General features: G+C 44.3%; 1 protein-coding gene across 5 annotated transcripts in view; it reads right to left on the reverse strand.

Annotated features, from left to right (window-relative positions):
• The window catches only part of Tenm4 (teneurin transmembrane protein 4), a 719,910-nt gene that overhangs the window by 101,152 nt on the left and 596,448 nt on the right, over nt 1-22,310 (reverse strand). For all 5 annotated transcript variants that reach the window (XM_027407666.2, XM_027407667.2, XM_035442393.1 and 2 more), the window contains one exon: nt 12,435-12,620. In XM_027407666.2, coding sequence (XP_027263467.1) covers nt 12,435-12,620 — 186 coding nt within the window. The remainder of the gene's footprint in view (nt 1-12,434; nt 12,621-22,310) is intronic.

Consider the following 22,310-nt stretch of genomic DNA (forward strand, 5'->3'; position numbering starts at 1 on the left):
CCTCTATTAGAATTCAGACTCCAGAAAGACAACTGGGGGCTTCATCTGGTGCCTTCATCCAGCAGGCACTCACCATGAAATGAATTAATAGATCAGAGAGAAATGGGTTCTGCTTCTTCCCTCCTGACTGGTAGGGTTGAGAAAGCTACCTTCCTGTCTTGGACTCAGTTTCCTGATGTATATATAACATAAATGATCCATTAAGTACTTCTAGCAAAACTGACTCAAGGAAGGTCAGAACATCAGATTTGATCAACTGATTCATAATTTAACACATTTTATGCATCACCTACTGGATGCCAGACTCTGTGTCAGTTGATGGGTAGAGGAAGATATCTTTTGCCTTTGTTTTTTGCTCTGTGTTTCTATACCTGTTGGTGTCCCAGGAAGGGCTTAAATATATTTATTTATTTTTTGAAACAGTTTTACTATGTAGCCCAGGCTGACCTTGAACTTGTGATTCTCCCTCCCAACTCAGCCTTCAAAGCACTGGGATAACAAGTTTGTGTCACTCACATCTGTTGGGTCTTAAGATTTTAAACACTCATTCTCACAGGGAACTCTGTGAAGGACTGGTGGTAAGGGGTCTTTAAATGGAAGCTTCAGGGGCTGGATGTGGGGCTCAATTGGTAAACTATATATATATATATTATATATATATATATATATATATGCTTGTATGTATGGTGCATGACTGTAATTCTAGTTTGTGGCAGGTGGAGGCAAGATCAAGTCATCTTTAGCTATACAGAGTTCCAGGTCACCCTGGGCTAATGACCCTGACTCAAGCAACAACAATAACAATGAAGTCTCTGTTGTCGAGTAAGTTCAAAAAACACTTCAGTTCTTATCTTAGTCACATGAATGTTAACAACCTTATTAAAGAAAACCCTGGCCAGGTGGTGGTGACACACACCTTTAATCCCAGCATTCGGGAGGCAGAGGCAGGTGGATCTCTGTGAGTTCAAGGCCAGCCTGGTCTACAGAGAAAGTGCCAGGATAGGTTCCAAAGCTACACAGAGAAATCCTGTCTTGAAAAACCAAAAACCAAACCAAACCAAACCAAACCAACAACAAAAAAATTAACAACAACAACAACAACAAATCCTTGTTTGATTTTCAGAGCATCTTTCTTCTTGGCCTTGGAACTCTCTCTCTCTCTCTCTCTCTCTCTCTCTCTCTCTCTCTCTCTCTCTCTCTCTCCCATATTGCTGCAATAGTGTTCCACAGAACCTGCCTTTTGGGTTCTTGTGAATTCCTCTGGTTGCCTACTGTAGATACCCAGTGCTGTTCAGAGGCACCCATGGGAGGGGAACACTTAATATGGGACCACAGGGACACTATCCACTGTCAGTTTCTTCAAATGAGCCAAGTTCCACCCTAAGGACCTGCTCCTTTTGGTTTCAGAGGAGCCTCAGAGTACTTGTGAGTGGAACAGGTTCACTTGCTTCTGGCACCGTCACAGCCCTATTAGCCAGCAGGAGGAAGCCTCCTCTAGAGTGACTTGCTGACTTTCTTAAAGCAATATCCCCATCCTTCCCCATGGCAGAAGCTCATTAATTCCACAAACCCTGAAACTCATCAATAATTCAGAGAGCCTGAGTGACATTAACAATCCCCTATGGAAGGAATCACACCAGGCATTTGCTGGAGCCGAAATAATGTAGTTTTAAGATTTAGAGAAGGGCTAAGTTTTTCAAAAGAAATGATGCCCTTTAAATGACAAGGGACCACTTCATCTCAATATCCCCCTTGCAGCTGGCCAGCATCAGGTATGGCCAGGAGCCATTCAAAATCTTGCAGAGTAGTAAGCGGCTATGCAGCCTGCCTCCCACCCACCAAATGCCCTTCTCCCTGTGTTTTGTTCCCTTGCACTTCTTGGTCTATGCATTCACTTCTCACCTAGATGACAGCACTAGGATAAGTGACCTTCTTCTTCCTAATATTCTCCCCCAATTCCTTTTTCACAAAAATAGCCTAATGGGAGCCTTCTAAATCACAAATGTCTGCTGCCACACTCATAAAAGAACCTTTGGTAGCTCTCTTAAACCCCATGTCAAATTCCACAATCTGAAAGACCCCTGCCTAATTTGGTGAGGTCTCCAAACTACCACCATCACACCCTTCTCACATCATACTCTTGTCACACTTGTTGGAATTATTTGCTTTTGAGTCTTCTCTGAGAGACTGTAGACACTGCAAAGAGAGCCATTTCTACATTTGTACATGCGTACATAGCATCTACATTTCCCGGCAGTTTAGGAGACAAGGCGAGTGACTATTATCTACGTACTCTCTACTAGTGCAACTGGAAAGAGAACAAAAGTGAGATTTTCTTTGAACTACAAAATACCTGCTCTGCTCTGACAAGTCTCAAGCAGCCTCCTGTAGATCTCTGGACTGGTTTTGAGAATCAGTGCCCAGATGCGGTTTGGTTCATACCCAGATTTTGCCAAGAAGCATTTGTCTTTTAAAGCAAGTTCTGATTCACTGACCTCAGCCAGATAAAGGTGTAATGGTGGGATTTTCTGAACTAAAGGTCAGAGCAGGTGACTTGAGAAAGGATGCAAACTACTTTCAGGGAGGATATGATTGGCATATGTGATTTAGATGTAAAATATTGGGAATTATGAGGCATTCTTGATGACTCATGGTGACAGAATATAAAATGTTGGAAGTCTGTATATGACTATAAAGTTCAAAGCTTTGGCCTAACTACTTTCCAGAAGTGTAACCTGTGTGAGCCACTAAACTCCCTCAACTTCAGCTTACCTTTTCAACTAAATGGGCGGCATTAAATCTGTTTCCTTTGAAAAAAATTAACAGGACTCAAGACTCATGTGTGCAAAGAACTTCACACAGTAAGGAGCAGCCCACTGAATAATGATTCCATTATGAATCTAGTCTACACTCTGATGGTGATGGTGTATTGACTGCTTGTCCCAGGAGAACACTGACATACATCTATTTCCTGTTGGTATGATTTTGTTCTCAGCAAAGGCCAGTGTATTAAAGTCAAGGAACCTTGCTTCCTATCCTGGTTGGGTCCTAATAATACATTTGTTGTATTGGCAAGGCTGACCCAGCTGAAAAGCATTTAGTCCGTTATTGGTCCCTGTTGTTTGAATGTAAACTGTTCCCCATAGACTCATATCTGAACATGTGTTTCCCAGCTGTTTGGGAAGGTGGAACCTTTTGGAGGTGGAACCTCATTGGAGGAAAGTGGATCACTGAGGGGTGGACTTTGAGGATCTTGGAGTTTGGCAGTACTTCCTGTCTTCTCCTTGCTTCCTGACTGCTGATGTAATGGGACTGGCAGTCTCATGTTTCCACTATGATGGGTAGTATGCATCAAACTGTAAGCTGAAATAAACTCTCTCTTTCTTAGGTGGCTTCTTCTCAGGTATCTGGTCATAGCAACAATAAACATAGTAATATATAATATAGTTCCCTGAATCTTTCCCTTAATTTTCAAAAAAGTTATTCTCTCTTACAGAAAGCCAATTTACCCTTTTATATTACAACTTCTGATTTTAATCTAGCTCTTAGAGTTCTTCAAGTCAAGAGAAAGAATAAGAATACAATGACAACATAGTGCAACTTAAATATACCCAGTGACATTCCCACCCATATACTAATGCTTGGTAATCATTGCTTCATGTCATCCTCCTGCTGACCTTGTGAGGCAGACCTACCACCATGCTCATTTTACAGATCAATATACAATAGTGAAATAACCTGCCCCAAGGTCACCCTGGCCATCAAGTTTGGGAGCTGGGTTTCAAGGTCTGATTGCAGAATACATGTCCCTAACTAATGAACACATGTATTGTGCCAGGTGTTGTGTTTAGACCCAAGGATTAAAAGCTATGACATGATGTTTCTCCTTAAGAAGTGCTGGGCCTTTTAAATGTTTCAATCTAAGCCTTATTCTTACAGCTATGAGGTCTTCGTGGAGAATCAGACATCACCTAAGTAAATGTTTTAAATATTATAAATCACTTTGCCTTTAGGGAATACTCTTCAAAGAACAAACTTACCAAAGCCAGGCCTTCTCTGTAAAGAAAAACAGACAGCAAGCAACAGACCACCCACTCCCCAAGGCTGCAGTCTACTTCTCGTTTCCAGGGCCTGGCATGTGTACCTAGCACACAGTGGGTGCTCCACGTGTGGCTGTTGGATGAAGGAACACAACAGTAATGGAATGCAGTCCTCAATATTGTTTTCGCTTGCTCTTGAGCCTCTTCCTTTTTTCAGGCCACCCAGGCTGGTTCCCAGTATCTGAATTCTGAAGGGCCAGAGGCCGTGAGGAATGGATGGGGTGACATGAGATGGGGTGGAGAGGGTGAAAGGTATGGGGGTAGGGTACAGGGGTGATGGAAGGATAACAACACAATGGTAATGTCACAGACAGATCTAAGTGACTTGGGCAAAGAACAACATTCTAGGTCTATTAACCACTCTGTGACCCCCAAGCCCACCCTCATTAGGTAATGGATACTGTGACAAAGCTGGGGATGTGGCAGCATATAGACACTGTCATGCTAATGGTGTGTATAGACATTTTTATATGCACATTTCTTTTATGCTCACACACAAACACAGACACAAAGACAACAGGAAAATAGAGGAAGACCATACCTTTAACTACCCTATCCAGATAGTGAGCTTGGGAGATAAAAGACAGGACATTTAAGGTAGGACCAAGGAAGTGCAATACTGCCTGCCATGTAACCATGCCAAGTGTTAAGGAGACACTAGGGAGGGGTGGGGACTCAGGGTGGTGCCCAATGTTTGGGACAGGCCTCTGCCATGGTGGGAAAAAGAAAACCAAAAGACAAAAAAACAAAACAAGCCCCCCCCAAAAAAAACAAAGACAAAATGACATGGCTAGAAGGAAGGAGAGCAAGCACATTCTCCATGAAGAGCCAAAAGGAATGGTCAACTCATTCTGGGATCCAGGCATTTGGAAATGTGATCGTGTAAACAGAAGACATATGGAGAAGGGGAACAGAAAAAACGAGTCTGGGAAGCTGCACAAGTGGCCACAGTCCTGCTCTGTCAGGTTCATTAAGGTCCATGGAAAATTACAACTAACCCCTTGTCTACCCAAAGTAATGGCCAACCTCCCTCAAGGGGAAGCAGCTATATTGACAATTTATCTGGGCAGACAAGTTCCCGAGAAATTAGAGGTTGGAGATAAGCAAATTTTCCATAATTTCTGATATATCCTAGGGTTCTGGTTGAATACATTGCTAGCTTGTCTGTTTGGCATTCTAAAATTGTCCAGGAACACATATGCCTACACAGACTCGGATGCAGAATGTTGGGTATGCCAAGTAAGATGTACCCCTGCTTTGTGCATCTTACAAAGGATGTGAGGCATAGGTCAATGAACGTCACTGTGAAAGGTAAGAAAAAGAAAGGGAAACCTAGACACGTCTTAACTCAAGAGACAGAATGATGCATGCTTGGTTTTCCAATGGAGGGGTTATTTGAATTATATGATAATTTAAAGTCTTGCCTGCTTGTGAGGATATGTGTCAGACACTGCTCTAATGTCTAAACCTAGTATGTACATGAGGTATGTGTCTGAATGCCCAGGACAGGACTGGCCTTTTCAGTCCCAGCCTACGTCAGTAATATATTCTGCCCTTCTCATCTACATAAATGAGGCTTCTTTTCCAGTTTCTCTACACCTCTTTTTTGCTGTGTTCCCATAAGGCCAGGCAGAGGGTGCAATCTTCTAAAGCAACCAATGCCTCCAGGAGTACACTCCATCTTCAGCTTGATTTCACATGTGACTCAAAGTCCCTGAAACAGGACTGAATATAATGGAGTGGCTTTATCTGGAAGCCATATGATTATGTAAACTGTAAGAACATTTTTCCTCACTTCATTAAAAAAAGACAGGTCATTTCTTTTCAATCTATCATTGCAATCTATCTATCTATCTATCTATCTATCTATCTATCTATCTATCTGTATCAATTATCTATCTATCAGCTATATATCTCTTTGCATCAAAATACCAGTAGATGAGAGAGTCTGTTCTTAGTTCATGTATCAGTGCAGTAGCTGTTATGATGATATATGAACCATGAAGCTGCATAGCCAAGGGGAAAATTCAGAACAGGTGATTTAACAGGGCCTACAAACATCCCTTTATTCTTAGAGGTACTGTGGGGTCTGTACACCAGCAGGATATAAGAAGGTACTGTGAAGAAGAATGACTTTTAAGCAGGAGTGAATACACAAAGCCATGGAATGGCAAACATAGGGACCACCCAAATGAGAAAAATGACACATGGGAAAGCTCATCTCAAAAACAGCCAGGAGATCTCTAGCCAATAGGGGGATTTCATTGGTTCTTGGTTGTATTAAAGTTTATACATCTTAAATCTGCAAAGTGGTCTAAAATATTGTAGATATTACCTTGTGTGGTGTCCCAGAGTTTTGCCGCCAGAGAGCAAGGACTCATAGAATGTCTAAGCTCTGGTGGATTTCTTAGCTTTCAGATATGCAGAGCTCTTGTGGAAAATTCTAATCATACAATGTTCTAACAACTCTAAATGCAGTTGCAGAATGTGTGGCACGAGCTGTGATTTCCCTCCCAAAGATGCCTAGCATAGATGAGTGCCCCTCACTGGGATCCACATGATCATCTCACTGTTCAGCTCAGGCTTTGAGGGAGATTTCTGAACAGAAAACATTCTTGATTATCTCCAGACTCAATGGTGGCTCCTGGAGGTTAGATGTACTCCTGAAAACCGGGGCTGGCTTCAGAGAGCTCTCTCTTTGAATACCATTTCATTTTCAAGGACTGTATAGTACTATAGGTCTCTATTATGAAAAAATACTTTAATACCTTTTATAAAAGCTTGCTAATTTCTCCAGACCACAGGTGGGAACAGAAGCCATAAGAAGTGACTGAAGCAGCTCAGGCTGTTTTCACAGTGTGGGCATTCAAAGTTTCAAATCCTGAGTCCACAAATTAAAAGGGGTTCCTTTGCTACAGTGACACCACAAATCATACTGAATAAAAAGGCTGGAAACACCTGTCGAGGCCAAGGCCAGGAGTTCTCTGGAAATAGAACTTCTTTATCTCAGGCTATAGAAAATGGCAGTGACATCTGGGTTTTTGAAATTCAGTTCCATTTACTTAAACAGACAAATGCAGAAGCCCACATTGTGAGCATCATGACATGAATGTTCTCGATCACCACCATCTTGAAATCCATGATGTTAAGGTATTTAGAGACGATGGCAGCAAACCCATAAGTTTGTGTTATGGAAGGTGGGTTCAGGATTTCATGAAATCTCTGTCTCATTCCACTCAGAGCTTCAGGATAAAGGTGGAGGCAGCAGCATCTTCCTCAAAAGCTGCAGTTATTTTCTTGTTGTTGTACAAATGTTTCTTGCTTTCTTGCTATCTCCTTGTCACTGAGAAGAGGGAGAAACTGGCAGCATGGAGTCACTTACAGTAGATTCTGGGGGGTGGCTTTAGGTTTCTTTGGCATTCTTGTGTTTCCATCACAATAGCACCCGGGAGCACTATGAACTCTATCAAGGGTTGTGGAGAACATGGCGGGAGGCTTCCCCTTCTTATTCCCCAAGAATCTTGGGTTGACAATTAACACTTGCATCAATGGTTCCCACTCTGACAGATGAAGTAGAGAGCATTACATCAGGTGGTGGTATGGCAGCTGTAATCACCTGAACATCTTTCAGTCAGGTACCAACTACCAGTGTGATGTTCTTATTAAGATCCAAAAAATTCACATTCTTTTTCCTTTTCAATGCAGGACTGGTGGGTGAATGGTCAGTGGTTCCCACCCTGAAATGACCCCACAAATCTCATTTATTGTCTTCTAGTTTCCCACCCTTATCACATGTGTTGAAATCTCCCAGAGAAACCGGTGATCAGACTCATCCTTTGATGGCTCCAGGTGGATCCTTGTGTGCTTTTTCTTCTCTCTCCCTTTCCTGTTGGGTCTCAGGCCCTGTTATGAGACAGAGCTTTTGGGGATGAATAGCATAGGGTCATCACCTGGGTGCTGACACCTCCTGAGCAGCTTCTGAGCTCTTGTTGAAGGACAATCTGATTAGGGAGTGAAACCTGAGAGCTACCATTCAAAAGTGGACAAAGTGCTTCAGAAGATTCTGTGGTTTTCTTTAAAATTCCCCTTCATCATGAAGTCTGGTTTTGCTCACTCAAGTGATTGCATCATCAGAGTGTTATTTTGATCTTTCCTCCCAGAAGAGGCTTTTGTTTAAGAATCGGGGTTTATGTGATTGGACGGCTCTCCTGAAGTTCAGTAAATAATTCTGAATGTCTGGCATCTCCTGCAATCACAGCTTTGGGGTCAAGGTTGGATTTTATAAATGAAATCAGAAGCTAGCATTTCCCACACGTGTTTTGAGGCTTCATAGATGAGGGGCGTAGAGGTGAATAAAATAATCACCATAGAATTGATCCAAAATGTGTTTTCAAAGACAGGGGAAAAAATTAAACACCTTCTTAAATTTAACAATGTTTTTCAGCTTTTCTGCTGAAATTGGAGGTCAAGCCTTGGACTTGCAGGACCCATAACATTCCTGGAATAGACATTTAAAAATGCACTTTTGATGACTATGTATGGGCCATATATTTGAGGAACAGAGCCAAGTCAATCCATCTTACCTTAGCTTCTAGACTAAGAAAATGTAGACTCATATATTCAAATGAGCACCGTGTATGCAAATGAAATCATTCATGTTGAGAGAGCAAAACAAAATTGAAGAATCCTTTTGTGTGTGGGGGGGTGGCAATTTCAGGTGAACCACTTCTGTGATGATGGGTGGTGGTGAAGAGGGTTGGAATTCTGTCATCACTGATGACATCATCCAGCTGCACATTCTGTGATTCAATGAGAGAGAAACTGTACCAAGCAACCAAGTGGTTTTCTTATGTCAATTTCACCGGAGACCTATCCTCTATGTGCTAACAGTGGGTGATTCCAGGCATGGAGCGGGAGGGGCTCCATGCAGAGCATTCTTACAATAATTAAAAATACTGTCATTAAAGACGGTGCGGTTGACATGCTTCCTGTTATTCGGAAAACCACCCTCTTTTGAGATCAAACAAGTAGCTTCCTTGAAAGATCATGGAGGAACCACATTCTTTAAAGGAAGGTGTGTAATGTCTGCTGTAACAATCCACTCTGGGAAGTGTCACTGAGGGAAAATGCTCCTGCTGGGGACTTGGCTCAAAGAGCCCAGAATTATCTTGGTCTTGATGTGTTTCCTTCCTGTTGTAAGGTAAACATTCCTTCCTGATTGTGGAGGGTAGCAGTGTTTAAATAAACAGACCCTGAGACTTTCCCTTCCACTGCATGGAGGTCTATGAATCAGTGTCAGGAGTACCGGTTTCTTCTCTGGTTGGGAGAGAACTGGATGGCAGTGTAGGTACTAGCTTCAGGATAATGACCCATTCTGGTACAGTAAACTGGTGACAAGAAAAAACTGAATGCTTGACATCTCTAACTTCTCATGTCAGCACCCTCTTTCCCCTTCACGATGTTCACAGGGATTAAATAAAAACAAAGGATTTCTTCTTCTTGCCACTTCAACAAGGAAAGGGGTACTCATCATTGTCTCTCTAACTTGAATCCCCCAAACCCTTCTATCTTACAAGGTTACTGACGTGTTCCTTCAGCATGAGGGTGTTGGGTTTCTCACAGGGATGCAGCTGGCCACAGCAGAGACCCAAAAAGAGAAGGGAGCCATGCAGGGAAATTACACAAGGACAAAGAAAATGCTCAACACACAATGAGAGAATAGAATTCCAAGCCCAAGTCCTTTCATCTGAGCCACTGTGACTCACCCATGACCTCTTCTGTGTCCTATGACATTTTTCCTTGTTTTGATATTTATGACTGTCAACCTTCCTTTTCTGGTATGCACATTTACCTTGATGTATTTCTTATCTAAAGGGAAAACCATATGCAACCAAAGAAGAACCTGTTCTTAAAGAGAAACCACAGGGCAAGCAGGGAAGGTAGGAAGGAGGGGAGGGCTTCTTGGAGCCAAAATGAATGGGATCTTCTTAAAGCCTGTCCAATGAATAGCTACTGAAGAAGTAGCCCAGCCTGCCCCAAAGCCCAGGCATAAATCCTCTGCAGTGAGACCAAGGGAGGATTTCCTTCCATGCTTATCATTTGACACGGGTGGGAAGTCTTGTCTTATAAAGGGCAGGTACCTTTTGGAATTTGGTAAAGCAAACTCAGAACTCCATAAGCAAGGTATGGAAAACAAAATGTGTTCTCTTTGAGTTCTTACTATTTGTTTTTTTTAAAAGTGTGTGTGTGTGTGTGTGTGTGTGTGTGTGTGTGTGTGTGTGTATGTGAGCAGGGGAGGCGGAGAGAGGCACATGGATTGATGTGATTTTGGGGGTCAGCCTGGTCCACAGAGTGAGTTCTATGACAGCCAGGGCTCTCAAAAAATGAAAACACTGTGGTGGCACACATCTTTAATCCCAGCACTTGGGAGGCAGAGGCAGGTAGATCTCTGTGAATTTGAGGCCAGCCTGGTCTACAGCCAGGACTGTTACACAGACTATCTCTAAAGATCAAAAATAAACAAATAAATAAATCCTATTGCCTCCACCACTCTGGTGCTGGAAATTCTGGCATTGGTCACCACACCCAGCTTTGACATGGGTTCTGGGATTTGAACTCAGGGCCTAATGCTTGCAAGGCAAGCAGTTTACTAACTGAACTATTTCTCTGGGACCGGATTCTTTCTTTACATGGGAATGGATTTCCGGGTTAAGAGGCTGAAAGGTTAAGCTGTCCTTGGAGTGAATGAGAGAGGAAAGTGGAGGTTCTCTGACACCCAGGTTCACTTTTCACTAAGAGAAGTCCAAGACAGACCTGAGGTAGGATGACATTGTCATACAGAAGTCGTCAAGTAGAACACCATGAGATGGGATGACACAATCTGCTGTGGGGGAAGAAAGCTATATCACCAATATGAAGGGATCTGTGAGGACCATGGGGTGAAGCAAAGCGGGTGGGGGCTCAGCCTGACTAGACAAATGGGGCCCAGCCCCTAGGCAGGATCTGAGCTGGATGCCTGGTAGACACCTGGGTACCAGCTGCAAGGACTGTAGGGCAAACAGCTGGGAAGGGAAAAAAATCAAGCTTCTAATTCTTGTTTTAAAAAATTATATGCCCTTTACTCTTGGATCCCTGAGAAAGAGAAAATAATCCATACCTCTTTGCATTGTTAGAAGTGTAAAATAATGCAGTTCAAGCCTTAGGCACAGTGCTTGGCACATCATAAATACTCAAAAATTAGAGGCCATTAGTGTTAATAAATATAACATGTTCCATAGCTGTTTATTAACTTGCTGATGTTGCAGGGGACCAAGGATGTGAAGTAATGGCAAAACAGAAAGAATGGATACATGCTTAAGGCTCCTTTGTCTCTCAAAAGCTAGGGCTTTTCTTGCCATTTCTATGAGACCCAAGAGGTCACTTTCTGCACTGAGAGGCACCTGGAATCCCGTCTTATGAAAGCCATGTGCTTACCATCTGATCACAAACCCTTTCTTTAAAAAAAAAAAAGGAAAAAGAAAAAAGAAAAAGGGAAGGGAAGAAGTTAAAACGCGTACACAAAGCAGTTGATTCAATAAAGAGCTTTTGGTGAGTGTTCATTCCAGGATAATAAACCAAGCGAAACGTCTGGCTGTGTTTAAAATCAACAAAGCCAGCAGGAAAGGCAGAGAGACTGGAAGAAGTGATCAGCGTGTTTTTAAAGCTGCCGACAGTGCTGCTTCAGCAGGGACTGGTGCAGAGCAGCCCCCAGAGAGGAGAAAGGAGACAGATGCAGACAGAATGGAAGCCTGGGGCAGGGGAAAGAGGAATGCAGATGTGGCCTTAGGGCTCTGGAGAAGAGTTTTTGCCAGGATTAGAGGCCCCTTCAGGAGCCTGGGATACCACTAGGAGCCACACAGCCATATATAATGAAATTGCTGATGATGGCTACACGTTTGGAGCATCCCACCATGTGCCACCCTGTGCCAAGCTCTTGACTTGCCTTATTCTCCCCATCCTACAGGTGAGGAAATGGAGATTCAGAGGGGCCATGGTACTTGCCCATAGCTGCCATTTGACTCATCTCTAGGCAAAGAGCAATGTTGCCTATAGTTTAGGAAGGGCTAAGCAGCAAGACCTGCTAACCAGTTAGATGCCACGTGGGGGATGCAAACAGGGAGGACATGTGTTGAAAATGACAGATGGTGCATTTAAACCCAACTGATGTCTAAGAGAGGCCAGTCATAATGTCATCAGATGAAAGGACTTTTGGCGTCTATGGCATGCAATGGAGGCCCAGGCTGGCCCCCAAGTGTCTTACAGAGCGAACAGAATGCCCTGGGGCTTGTGCCATACCGATGGTGCAGTGCTCGCCGTTCCAGCCGGGGCTGCATTCACACTTGCCATCCCGGCAGGTTCCATGTTCTGCACAGCGAGGGTGGCAGGCTCGTTGGTCGCATGAAGCCCCCATCCAGCCATCCTCACAGCGGCAGGTGCCTCCTACACAGACGCCATGGCCACCACAGTCAGCAGCACAGATCTCTGTGGGCAAGAAAGAGGGGCAAAGGGGCAGGGTTGGGAAGAGAGAGGACAAAAACTTATTGAGCCAGTTGTTGCTGGGAACAAGGGTCACACTTGACCACCTAGTTAGACTCTGTGAGCGGTGGGGATTCCAGAGGCTTGGCAGAGTAATCTCCATGGACAATGACCTCGAAGAACAAGCCTTCGGCAGAAGCCTGCCAGCACTGGCTTCTTCACTAGAATAGGGGGATTGTGTAGCTCCGCTCTGTTTGCTTTTCCCTATTGCCAGTCTGTCCCTGCTTTTGTGCTTGCCACTTCCAAAGGGAACCGGCCTTCTGAACAGATGTGAGAAAAGTCAAATTTAATTAAAAACCAGTTATGTGTGAAAACAAAGTGAGGATGAGTCCCTGTCACCAAATGAAGTGCTTGTGGGCCTGGCGAGGACCCCATGAAGAGTTGCTCTACAATCTTGACTCCAGTGGAGTCAGGGAGAGGGGGTGGGGTGGGGTAGGGTGGGAGCTGGAAGGGCTGGCCCACTCTTGTGTTTTTTAGGGTTGTTCCAGATCTAGGTTTGTCCTGCGATGCTGGATTTACTCGCTGTCCTTCAGCTTGATGCTCTCCACAACTTCAGGCACCATTTAAATGAGCTTTCAGTTCCAAAGCAAACAGCTGGGGGAGGAGGACACTTCATGGCCAGAGTGGGGCTGCCTTGTCCTTCACAAAGGCTGGTCTGTGTGGGTGCAAAACACACAGGGCCCGATTCACAAGTCCCTTGGGCTCTGAGCCAGCAGCTGCTTCATGCTTACTGAAAAGCAGAGACCAAAATGTTTCTAAACTGCAACTGCTTTTTAGGAAATTTGTGTAGCACACACACACCCCAGGATCTTCTCCAGGGCTCTGATGGAAGCCAAGATGTGATTGGCTCATGCCTCATGGCCCAACAGTCTTCCAATGTGTGTGAAAATCCCAACAATTTTAAATTCCTTTGCAACTGGGCTAAGTGGCACCTGTGTCAAGCTGTCTCCACCCATCTCTCCTTTGTCAGAGGCACTGCTGGTCTAGAAGTTGCTAATATTCTAGATGCTTCCACAAAAGAAATGAAAGGGGCTGGAAGGAAGCTCAGTAAGAGTGCTTTCTGCATGAGCATAACCTTAGTTTGCAACCCCTGTACCCACATAAAAGCTGGTCATGGCTACAAGCACCTACAACCTCAGGGTCTCCCAGCCCCAGGGTCTCTCAGCCAGCCAGCCTGGTCTAGAAGGTGAGATTCAGGTTTAGTGAGAGATGCTGTCCTCAGAAGAATATGGCAGAGGGTAATAGACAGGGTGTGAGCGTGTGTGCGCGTACACACACACACACACACACACACACACACACACACACACACACACGAAAGAAAATTGGATCTCAGCAGTTCTGAATTTTTTCTACCAATATAGAAGACAATAGACAAAGAGCTGGGAAATTTAAAAAGCACAATATGAGTTGTTATTTATGTTGTGTTTCTACATAGGTATCTTGCCAAGCTGCTACCTCAGAATGGAGATTGCGGCTACATGCAGTGTACATGACATCTCTCAGCGTCCAGGGGCAGAGTAGTGGCTGAAGATGGACAGAAACAGTTGTGACATGGCACCAGGGCCCAGGATCATACCGGGCCCAGGAGCTTCTGAGCTTAGGACTATGTAGGAAGGTCCCTTGGATCCACTGAGCTGCAGTTTTGGGTTTGGAGGGTGTGGGCAGTGAGGCCTGGCTATGGAACAGTCTTCTGTTGCTCTTTAGATGGTAGTGAGTGCTCAGGGAAGAGCAGAGCACAGAGGGCCGAGGAATTCGAGATGGAGGTCAGGGGCAGTGCACTCCCCCCCTGGACATTCAGTGAGGCGTGTGAGATCCTTGCCTGCTTAGTCATTCCTTTTGGGACCCACTCCCTGGGTGCCCACTGCCTCATCCACTTCTGGGGGAGCCTAGGTGTCTAAAGTCCTCGTGGACTCCAAGACAAATTCTATGCTACAGTACCCTCCATGTTACACAGTACAACCAGCAGACACAAGGCTTGGCTCAAGGTCTCTCCTTCTCTAAAGGGTCTCCTGTGATTCACTGGTAGTTAGCCGCTTGCTTCTCCCCACCCCATACTACACTTTACTGGTGCTTCTCTGTGTTACACTCTGATCAGCAGCCCCTGGTCAGGGATCCATACTCTGATACTGAATTGATGCTTGTTAAATAATAGATCAAGATGCCCCATGGGACAGGTGTCTGAGGGTGGAGAGTTCCTGTGTATGCCACTCAGCCTGGTTCAATGTCCAGCAAGCCTATCCATCTGCTCCTCTGGAGTCTGAAGATGGAACTGAGGCGCTCACTGTCCCACATCCAGCAGCTCTCCAGGGTGGCATTCCCCTCAAACAACATCTTGGGCTTTCCCCAAAGACAAAGAACAACAAGCTTCAGGCTCCAGCCCCCTGTGGGTCATGGGTTGGGCCACATCTCTGACAGTCCCATCTATTTATACACACTCAAAGGGCAGTGACCTCCTGGTGACTCTGGGGGCTGGATGAGCACTCTGGGAGAGAAGAATAACTCTACATCTGTTTGGTTTTGCCCAGCACTTTTTCCAAGTGGCAGTTGATGGTGTGAAAGTAAACAGCGAATAGCACTTCTGTTCACTGAGGTGTGAACCGGGAGACTTGTAAGAGGCTGGAACCAAAGCTGTAGGGGTTTAGGCAGCAGGGTACAGGGAGATGGAAGGGTGGAGAACAGGGAGCTAGGCTTCACCCTGCTCTGTGGGCCTTCAGGTTTTAGCTAACAGGTGAGGTCGTCCCTCATTCTTTAGTATCAAAGGAGATTGGTCCCTAAACCACTAACCCTTTGAATACCAAAATCCATAGGTGCTCAAGTTCCTTATATAAAAGAGCACAAAATGCACATTTAACGGGCATACAGTCTCCTCTACACTTTAAATCATCCCTAGCTTAGTTGTCATCCCCAAACAACTGTGTTTATAGTTGTTTGCTATATTGTTTAGGGAATGGTGGTAAGAAAAAAAAATCTATATTCAGTATAGATGAAACTTTTACGCCCAGTCTACAGTTGATCGAATCTCCCAATGCAAAGGTATGGACACAGATTATGGTCTTCACCTCAGACTTATTAATTAGGCAATGCTGGCTGCCAGCCTGGTGACCCCCTCAGTTGACCTGGGCTTTCTCTTTCCTTCATCTGTATGATGGGAAGGTTGAGAGCCACACTGCAGAGGGGACTTACTGTCTGATCTAGGTGTTAGGGAATTCCGACTGATTGACTTCTAGTGATTTCTCACAAGCTTACCCTGAGCCTGAACTGTGCCTAGTGCTAGAAATGCACAGACCAGTAAGATACAACCTTTGCCTCAAGAAAGGACAGTCCACACAAAACACACACTGATACTGGCATTCTAAATAGTCAATATATGCATATAGCATGTATATTTATACATAGCCATTATTATTAATCCTATGCCTTTTTGCTTAGCTACAATGGATTAATACCATGGATCTAAGGAAGAGACAGACCTGGGACTTACCCATGGCTTTGTCATTTACTGACTGAATAAATTGCACTGCATTATACAACCCATTGAGCCTCGCTTTGCGTTTCTGTAAAATAGGGGTAATAACTTTCACTTCACTACTCTCACAGGCCTGGTATTAGATCAAATGAGGCAATGTGGGGGAAAGATATTTTTGATTTAACACTTCTATCAAGTTTTACACTTCCAGAAGCACATTTCATGTACAGTTTCTCACTAATTCTTACAACAATGTTGTGAGAACACCTTGTTACTGTCCTTAGAATTGTGACTTCTGAGAGCTACAAAGTCCATGGATGCTTGATAAGGTCTCACAGTGTCTCTTGCATTTCCCTTGTTTTGGCGCCCTTGGAACAAAGCAGACATTTCTTCAAATGGAGGCACAGAATAAGCAAGACAAATACCTAGGAGGGACCTCGCTCAAAGATCCAGCAGATACCTCCTACCCACTTCTGGCCCCATTGTTTTCTTTGTTACATCTGAGTCTAATCCTGGGTGTCCATGAGATGAAATGGGATCTTCCAAGCAGAGTTCCCAGGATGACACTGCATTTTGTCCTCTGCATGAAGAGTTTGATATGACCATCTAAGCACTCCACTTTCTTGCTGGTTTATGCTGGACATGTTCTCCTTTTGTCGAAGGCTGCCTGGTAACTGAGTATCCCTCCACAGGCCCTTTACAAGCTGGCTTGTGAACGCCAGCACATTTTAATGGAAGGGGCCCAAACCGGGTGACCTTGATGTTTATGGGGTGCTAACTGATGGTAACACAGAAAAGCCTGTTTGACCAAGTGGAAGAAACCCTCAATGCATGATGGGAGGAGAAACCTGAGACTCTACTTGACCATTTGGCTTCAGATTGTAGTCTCTATTTTTTCCCTCAATACTTTGATTTATTATTTTCTGCCCTTGAAATGAAAGGAGCTGTTTTATTTTTCCTTCTCAGATTCTGCTTGACGTTAAAACAGATAAAACTTTACAGAATGCTTGGTCAGAACCAAGCAGGACAATGCTCTAGAATGTGCTTTGATAGCTCGTATGTCATTTACATAATAGAAATGGTCTTCTATGAAAGTGGGTCACAGTTCCTCTCTAAATCTCAGGTTTCCTTCTTCTAAATGGGGGGTGGTGGTGGTAGCGGCACCAGCCACTTTAAAGAGTGTTGTAGGGACTCATTCTCGAATGGGTAATTTCCTAAGTGCAAAAGTGACAGCAGGCTTGAGACTCAAAACCTGACAAACCTCACTTTCCTCTCCCTGAGGAGTTGTGTTCCAGCTGAGCAGATGGATGTAACCTGGGTCTATCAGGTTAAACAAACTGACATGCCCCAAAGTAAAGATCCTAGCATAGAATCTATGCCTGGCACAGTCAGAACATGGTGAATTTCATGTGTAATATTTATTTATTTGTTTATTTATTTATTTAATAAAAAAGGAAAAAGGACATGGCAAACGTAGCAAAGTCAAAAGATCAGTGTGAAGACTGACGTTTGCTTCACACCTGAAAATCAGTGTGAATGCTGATGCAGGTCTGCTTCACACCTGATGTAAGAAATCATTTGACAATGGCCACTTAACTCATGTGTTCAGAACCAGAGCTTTCTGCCTGCATGTGGAAGGTCCCAGGGTCTGGAAGAAATCTTTTGGGATACATAAGCAATAGGGTAGACATGTGAATACCAGAGTTCCCACGGGCACTTGGGAAAATTCCCTAACCTTCCTCGGTCACAGTTCTTCACTTGATTTGTTGAATGAACAGAGAGATACGGAAAAACTGCTTCCTGGAGAAGTCTGTTCCATGTCTGTGAGTTCAATTGTATGTCAGGGCCATGCTACATAAAAATTACCATCAAGTACATCCAAACAGAGGTTCAATACTCTCAGTAGATAAGCTCTTTAGACACCCATCTCCAATCTTTGTGAACTCTGTGACTGTTAAATGTCTTGGTCACCACTTGGGAGGCAGAGACAGGCAGATCTCTGTGACTCTCAGGCCAACCTGGTCTACAGAGTGAGTTCAGGATTGTCAGGACTGTTATACAGAGAACCCTGTCTCAAAACAAAACAAAACAAAACAAAACAAAACAAAACAAAAACAAAAACAAAAAACCAACAAAACAAAAAAAAAAAACCCAACCAACCAACCAAACAAACAAAAAATTCTTGGTCGCTACACCTGCATCTTCCTTCATACTACCACATGAGCTGTACCTGTCATATATCTATGACACAGAAAGAAGTGGACACATGGGGCACAGGTAAAAAGGGTAGGGAAAGATGTAAGAATTGGTTATTGGATGGGCTGGAGAGAAGGCTCAGAGGTTAAGAGCACTGGCTGTTCTTCCAGAGGTCCTGAGTTCAATTCCCAGCAACCACATGGTGGCTCACAACCATCCATTATGAGATCTGCTGCCCTCTTCTGGTGTGCAGATATACATGGAAGCAGAATGTTGTATACATAATAAAATAAATAAAATCTTACAAAAAAAGAATTGGTTATTGGTAATTGTGCCCCAAAGTGTAGATATTCATCAGGGAAAAGTTGCCCCAGGCTCCTCTTATTAAACACTAATCTCCATACAAGCCGAGATGAAGCCTATCACAGGTATGTTTTAATTTGTCAGGACTTACTTGGCATCCCATTCATTAAAAAAGCTGGGAGGTGAAGCTGTGTCTTTGCCCTAATGGGAGAGATTCACGCACACTTTCCTCATAAAGCATCATCTACCTGGAAAGATGTACATTGGTACAGACTTCCAGTAGAGAAGGAACCCCGCCCAAATGCCTGAACACTCCCATGGAACAAGAGAAGTGAGACAAAGATGGTTTTGAAATTCCTTGGGTGTGGAAGCAGAGTCTGCCCCCATGTGACCTCTGGGAAGCTTTCTTAAGTCTGTACTGAGCACTGAAAGTGGTAATAAGGAACATGGTTCTATGTTGCTTAGGACCTCAGGTTCGGAGAACGACCTTGGAAATTTCAATAGAGGGCTTAATGGTTTAAAATGTTTCCTAATAGCATTTTCTCTCTAATTACTTGTCTTTGAAATCTTGGCAGATGTTAAGTCCAAGTCACACTAGCCAGCATTTGAGTCGAAACGAGGAAGGAACAATGTGTCTATGTGTTCCAGAGTTAAAGGTGGTGCTGCACATATCCCTCTCATTAAAACCCCAGGACAGTTAGACATTCACTCCTACATCCCATGTGAGCAAACATCTTGGGAAGATGAAGTCATTTGCTCAATGGTATACTGGCCAGAATGAAAGATGATGTCTATCCTAGCTTTCTTGGTCTGTCAATTATGCAATCAATTGAGGTAAGGCCTCTGATACAATCTGACAGTGTTTTGTGAGTATAAATTGTTTAGTAGATCATTGCCTGAGTTAAACAACATGACTGCTAAAATTGGAAACCAAGTCTCCTTGCTCACCCTAATCCAAACCTTATTAGATTAAACCCCTCTCTTCTGCTTTTTTTCTCTATCCATCTGCCCAAACATCATACTGTCTATCCAGCTACTTTATCATTTCAAATGGCACCATCCATTTGATGCCCAAACCATGTGATTTGAGCAAGTTGCTTTCTCTCTCTATGCCTCTGCTTTCTCAAAAACTGCATAAAAAGTGTGCAAAATGAGGTATAGAGACCAGGATCTTGGGATTAGTTATATGAAGTCTGAGGAAGGTGCTTCATATTCTTCCCACCTTCCATGGAGTAAACAGTTATTCTACAGCAAGCACAACATGTTTGTGTACTAGAAATAGCCAGGGGAAGGGAGATTAGAAGATAGAAGGGGAAGGACATGGCATTCCACTGGGGTGCCTTTGAACAGCTGGTGAGCACTGAATCCAAAGTGTAATCAGAGGGACAGGCTTTGTGGGCAGCTCATCAGTTGGGCATAGGCCTATATGGGACACTGGTTGTGTAAGGGACCCTCCAGAGTAATGGGGGAGGACTTAAGCAATGGTGTCAGTCCTCAGGAAATAGGAGGCAGGACTATCTGCTGAACGGAGTGCTGGTGAATAGGCATGGACACTGTGACAGTCCTGTGGGCTGAGTATTATAGCTCGGAGTGTGTGAAGAACTGCAGCTGGAAGGCACGGAGAGGCTGCCTGCCCATCATTCTCATGATGCTACTGGAGGGCAGAGTCCAGCTGTGTGTCCAAAGATTGTGAGTGGTTGAGTGAGCCTGGGAATTGCAAGGTAGGTGTGAAAGAGAGGCACAGAAATAAGGGAACTGAGTGGCGAATAAAGGCAGCTAGAGACCTAGGACCCTGGAATTGGATAGAAACTGAAAAATGAGGGAGAGTTAGGAGAGAACTAGAGGTAGCTTGTAGGTGTAGACTGTCACCAGGAGATCCCCTTAAAGCAGATGTAAAGGGAGAAGGAGCTGAGGGCTCAGAGGAGCAGCTTTTGTGGTTAGAGCATGAAGGCATCTCAGAAACCTTCTAGCTACTCTGTGGACAGGAAGGCAAGGCAAGAAGGTGCCTTGCCTTATATACTTAGTGACATATGTGTCAGTACTTGAGCAAGAACTTGTTAGCTACCTCAGAAAAGGAGTCATGTAGAATCATCATTGCAAATGGCTACAAGAGAACAGCCATTGTATCTGAGGCCCCCTCCTCTGAGCTTCTGTGTGGGTTCGTTCCTTGTGGCCCTCCTTGTGTCCATCTACACAGGCTCACACTTTCAGTTCCAGCAGCAACCCTTTGGGCCCGCCTCCTTTAATCCTGGCTGGAAGCAGTCCCATCTTCTCTGCTTCCAGCACCCCAGTGCACCCTTGTGTGCAATATTTTCTCAGGGTCATTAGTCTACAGGCATTGCCTGGAGGACCCTGCCACCACAGATTAATGTCTGCATTTCCTGGTGAGTCTCACACAGTAAAGGTGTCTTCTGCTACTTCTCCATGTTGCCACATTGCTGGCATGGGCCAGAGTGCACCATGTAATTATCCAAAGTTCTCTGTGCACAGAGCTAAGGCTGAAGTCAGGTAAGGAGCTATGTGTTCTGCTACTCCCTGCCTGTGGAGAACAAATGCTGCCCACCTCTGTGTCATTTATAAGATGGTGAAAATGACAACTCTCCACCAGAAGTTTAAAAGTAATTCAAAAAATATACCGAGCATCTGCTATGTACATGATATCCGTAGAAGTCTGGGATGTGGAGATAATATAAAATTAGACCTATCTCTAAGGAACTCATGTGCAAAAACTAGCACAAAGACAGCCACTTGCTCAGCACATGGTAGGTTATTAGAGTACAGTTAATTTTTCTCCCAGGGGAGAGAATCTCCTTGTATTTCCAAACTATCATTACCCAAGTATGGTGGCCCCTCCTTCCTTTCCTTGCAAGCTGAGCAGATGGTTGTTTTGTCTCAGTGCAGGTTTCTGGAAGAAACCAGGAGAGGAAGAAGGTACAAAAGGAGCCTCTGACATACGTCCCTGCAGTAATTAGTCTCCTCTAGACACCGAGGCCAAACTGGAGCCACTCTCTTGTGCTTTTCAACTTCCCTCCCTGTAACCCTCCAGCCAGAACTGGTCCAAGTCATGGCTCTGTTCCATAGACCAAGGAGGCAGAAAGCTAATGAGCCTTGGAAAGCGCATGGTCTTTCACCTCATTCTAGTAGCTTAGAGAGCTCTCAGTCCAGGCAGATGAGAAACCTGGGATGCAGGCACAGAGCAGGGTTTCACACCTATTTCCCCAGAACTCAGATTTCAAGTCCTGACAAAGTACCTTGTCAAGAAGCAGCAAGCCACTGCTATTCATCTTAATTGGAGGTGATCTGGCTTTGTGATTCGAGGGCTTCAAACCCAGCCCAGAAGAGGACTCAGTGTGGTATCTGAATTGGCAGGATAACAAACCAGGAAAGGGCCAAGGAGCAGAGAAGCCAAAGAACATGGCCGGGATGCATATTTTGGCCAGAACTGAAAATTCCCCACCCCAAACTCCTCCAAGAGAGCCAAAGGGGGTAAACTGAGGAGAAAGATGATGCTAAATCTTCACAAAGATCTCTAACCCTGGTCTCTTTCTAAGCATGAATCCATCTATCTAGTTTTCCTAGACACTGCCATTTGGATGTCCCCTCTGTGCTTCAGCGTACTGGTCATACACAATCTTTCTACTTATTTATTTACTAGTATTATTATCGTG

Source organism: Cricetulus griseus, chromosome 3, assembly GCF_003668045.3.
Source record: "Cricetulus griseus strain 17A/GY chromosome 3, alternate assembly CriGri-PICRH-1.0, whole genome shotgun sequence".
NCBI classification, from domain to species: Eukaryota; Metazoa; Chordata; class Mammalia; order Rodentia; family Cricetidae; genus Cricetulus; species Cricetulus griseus.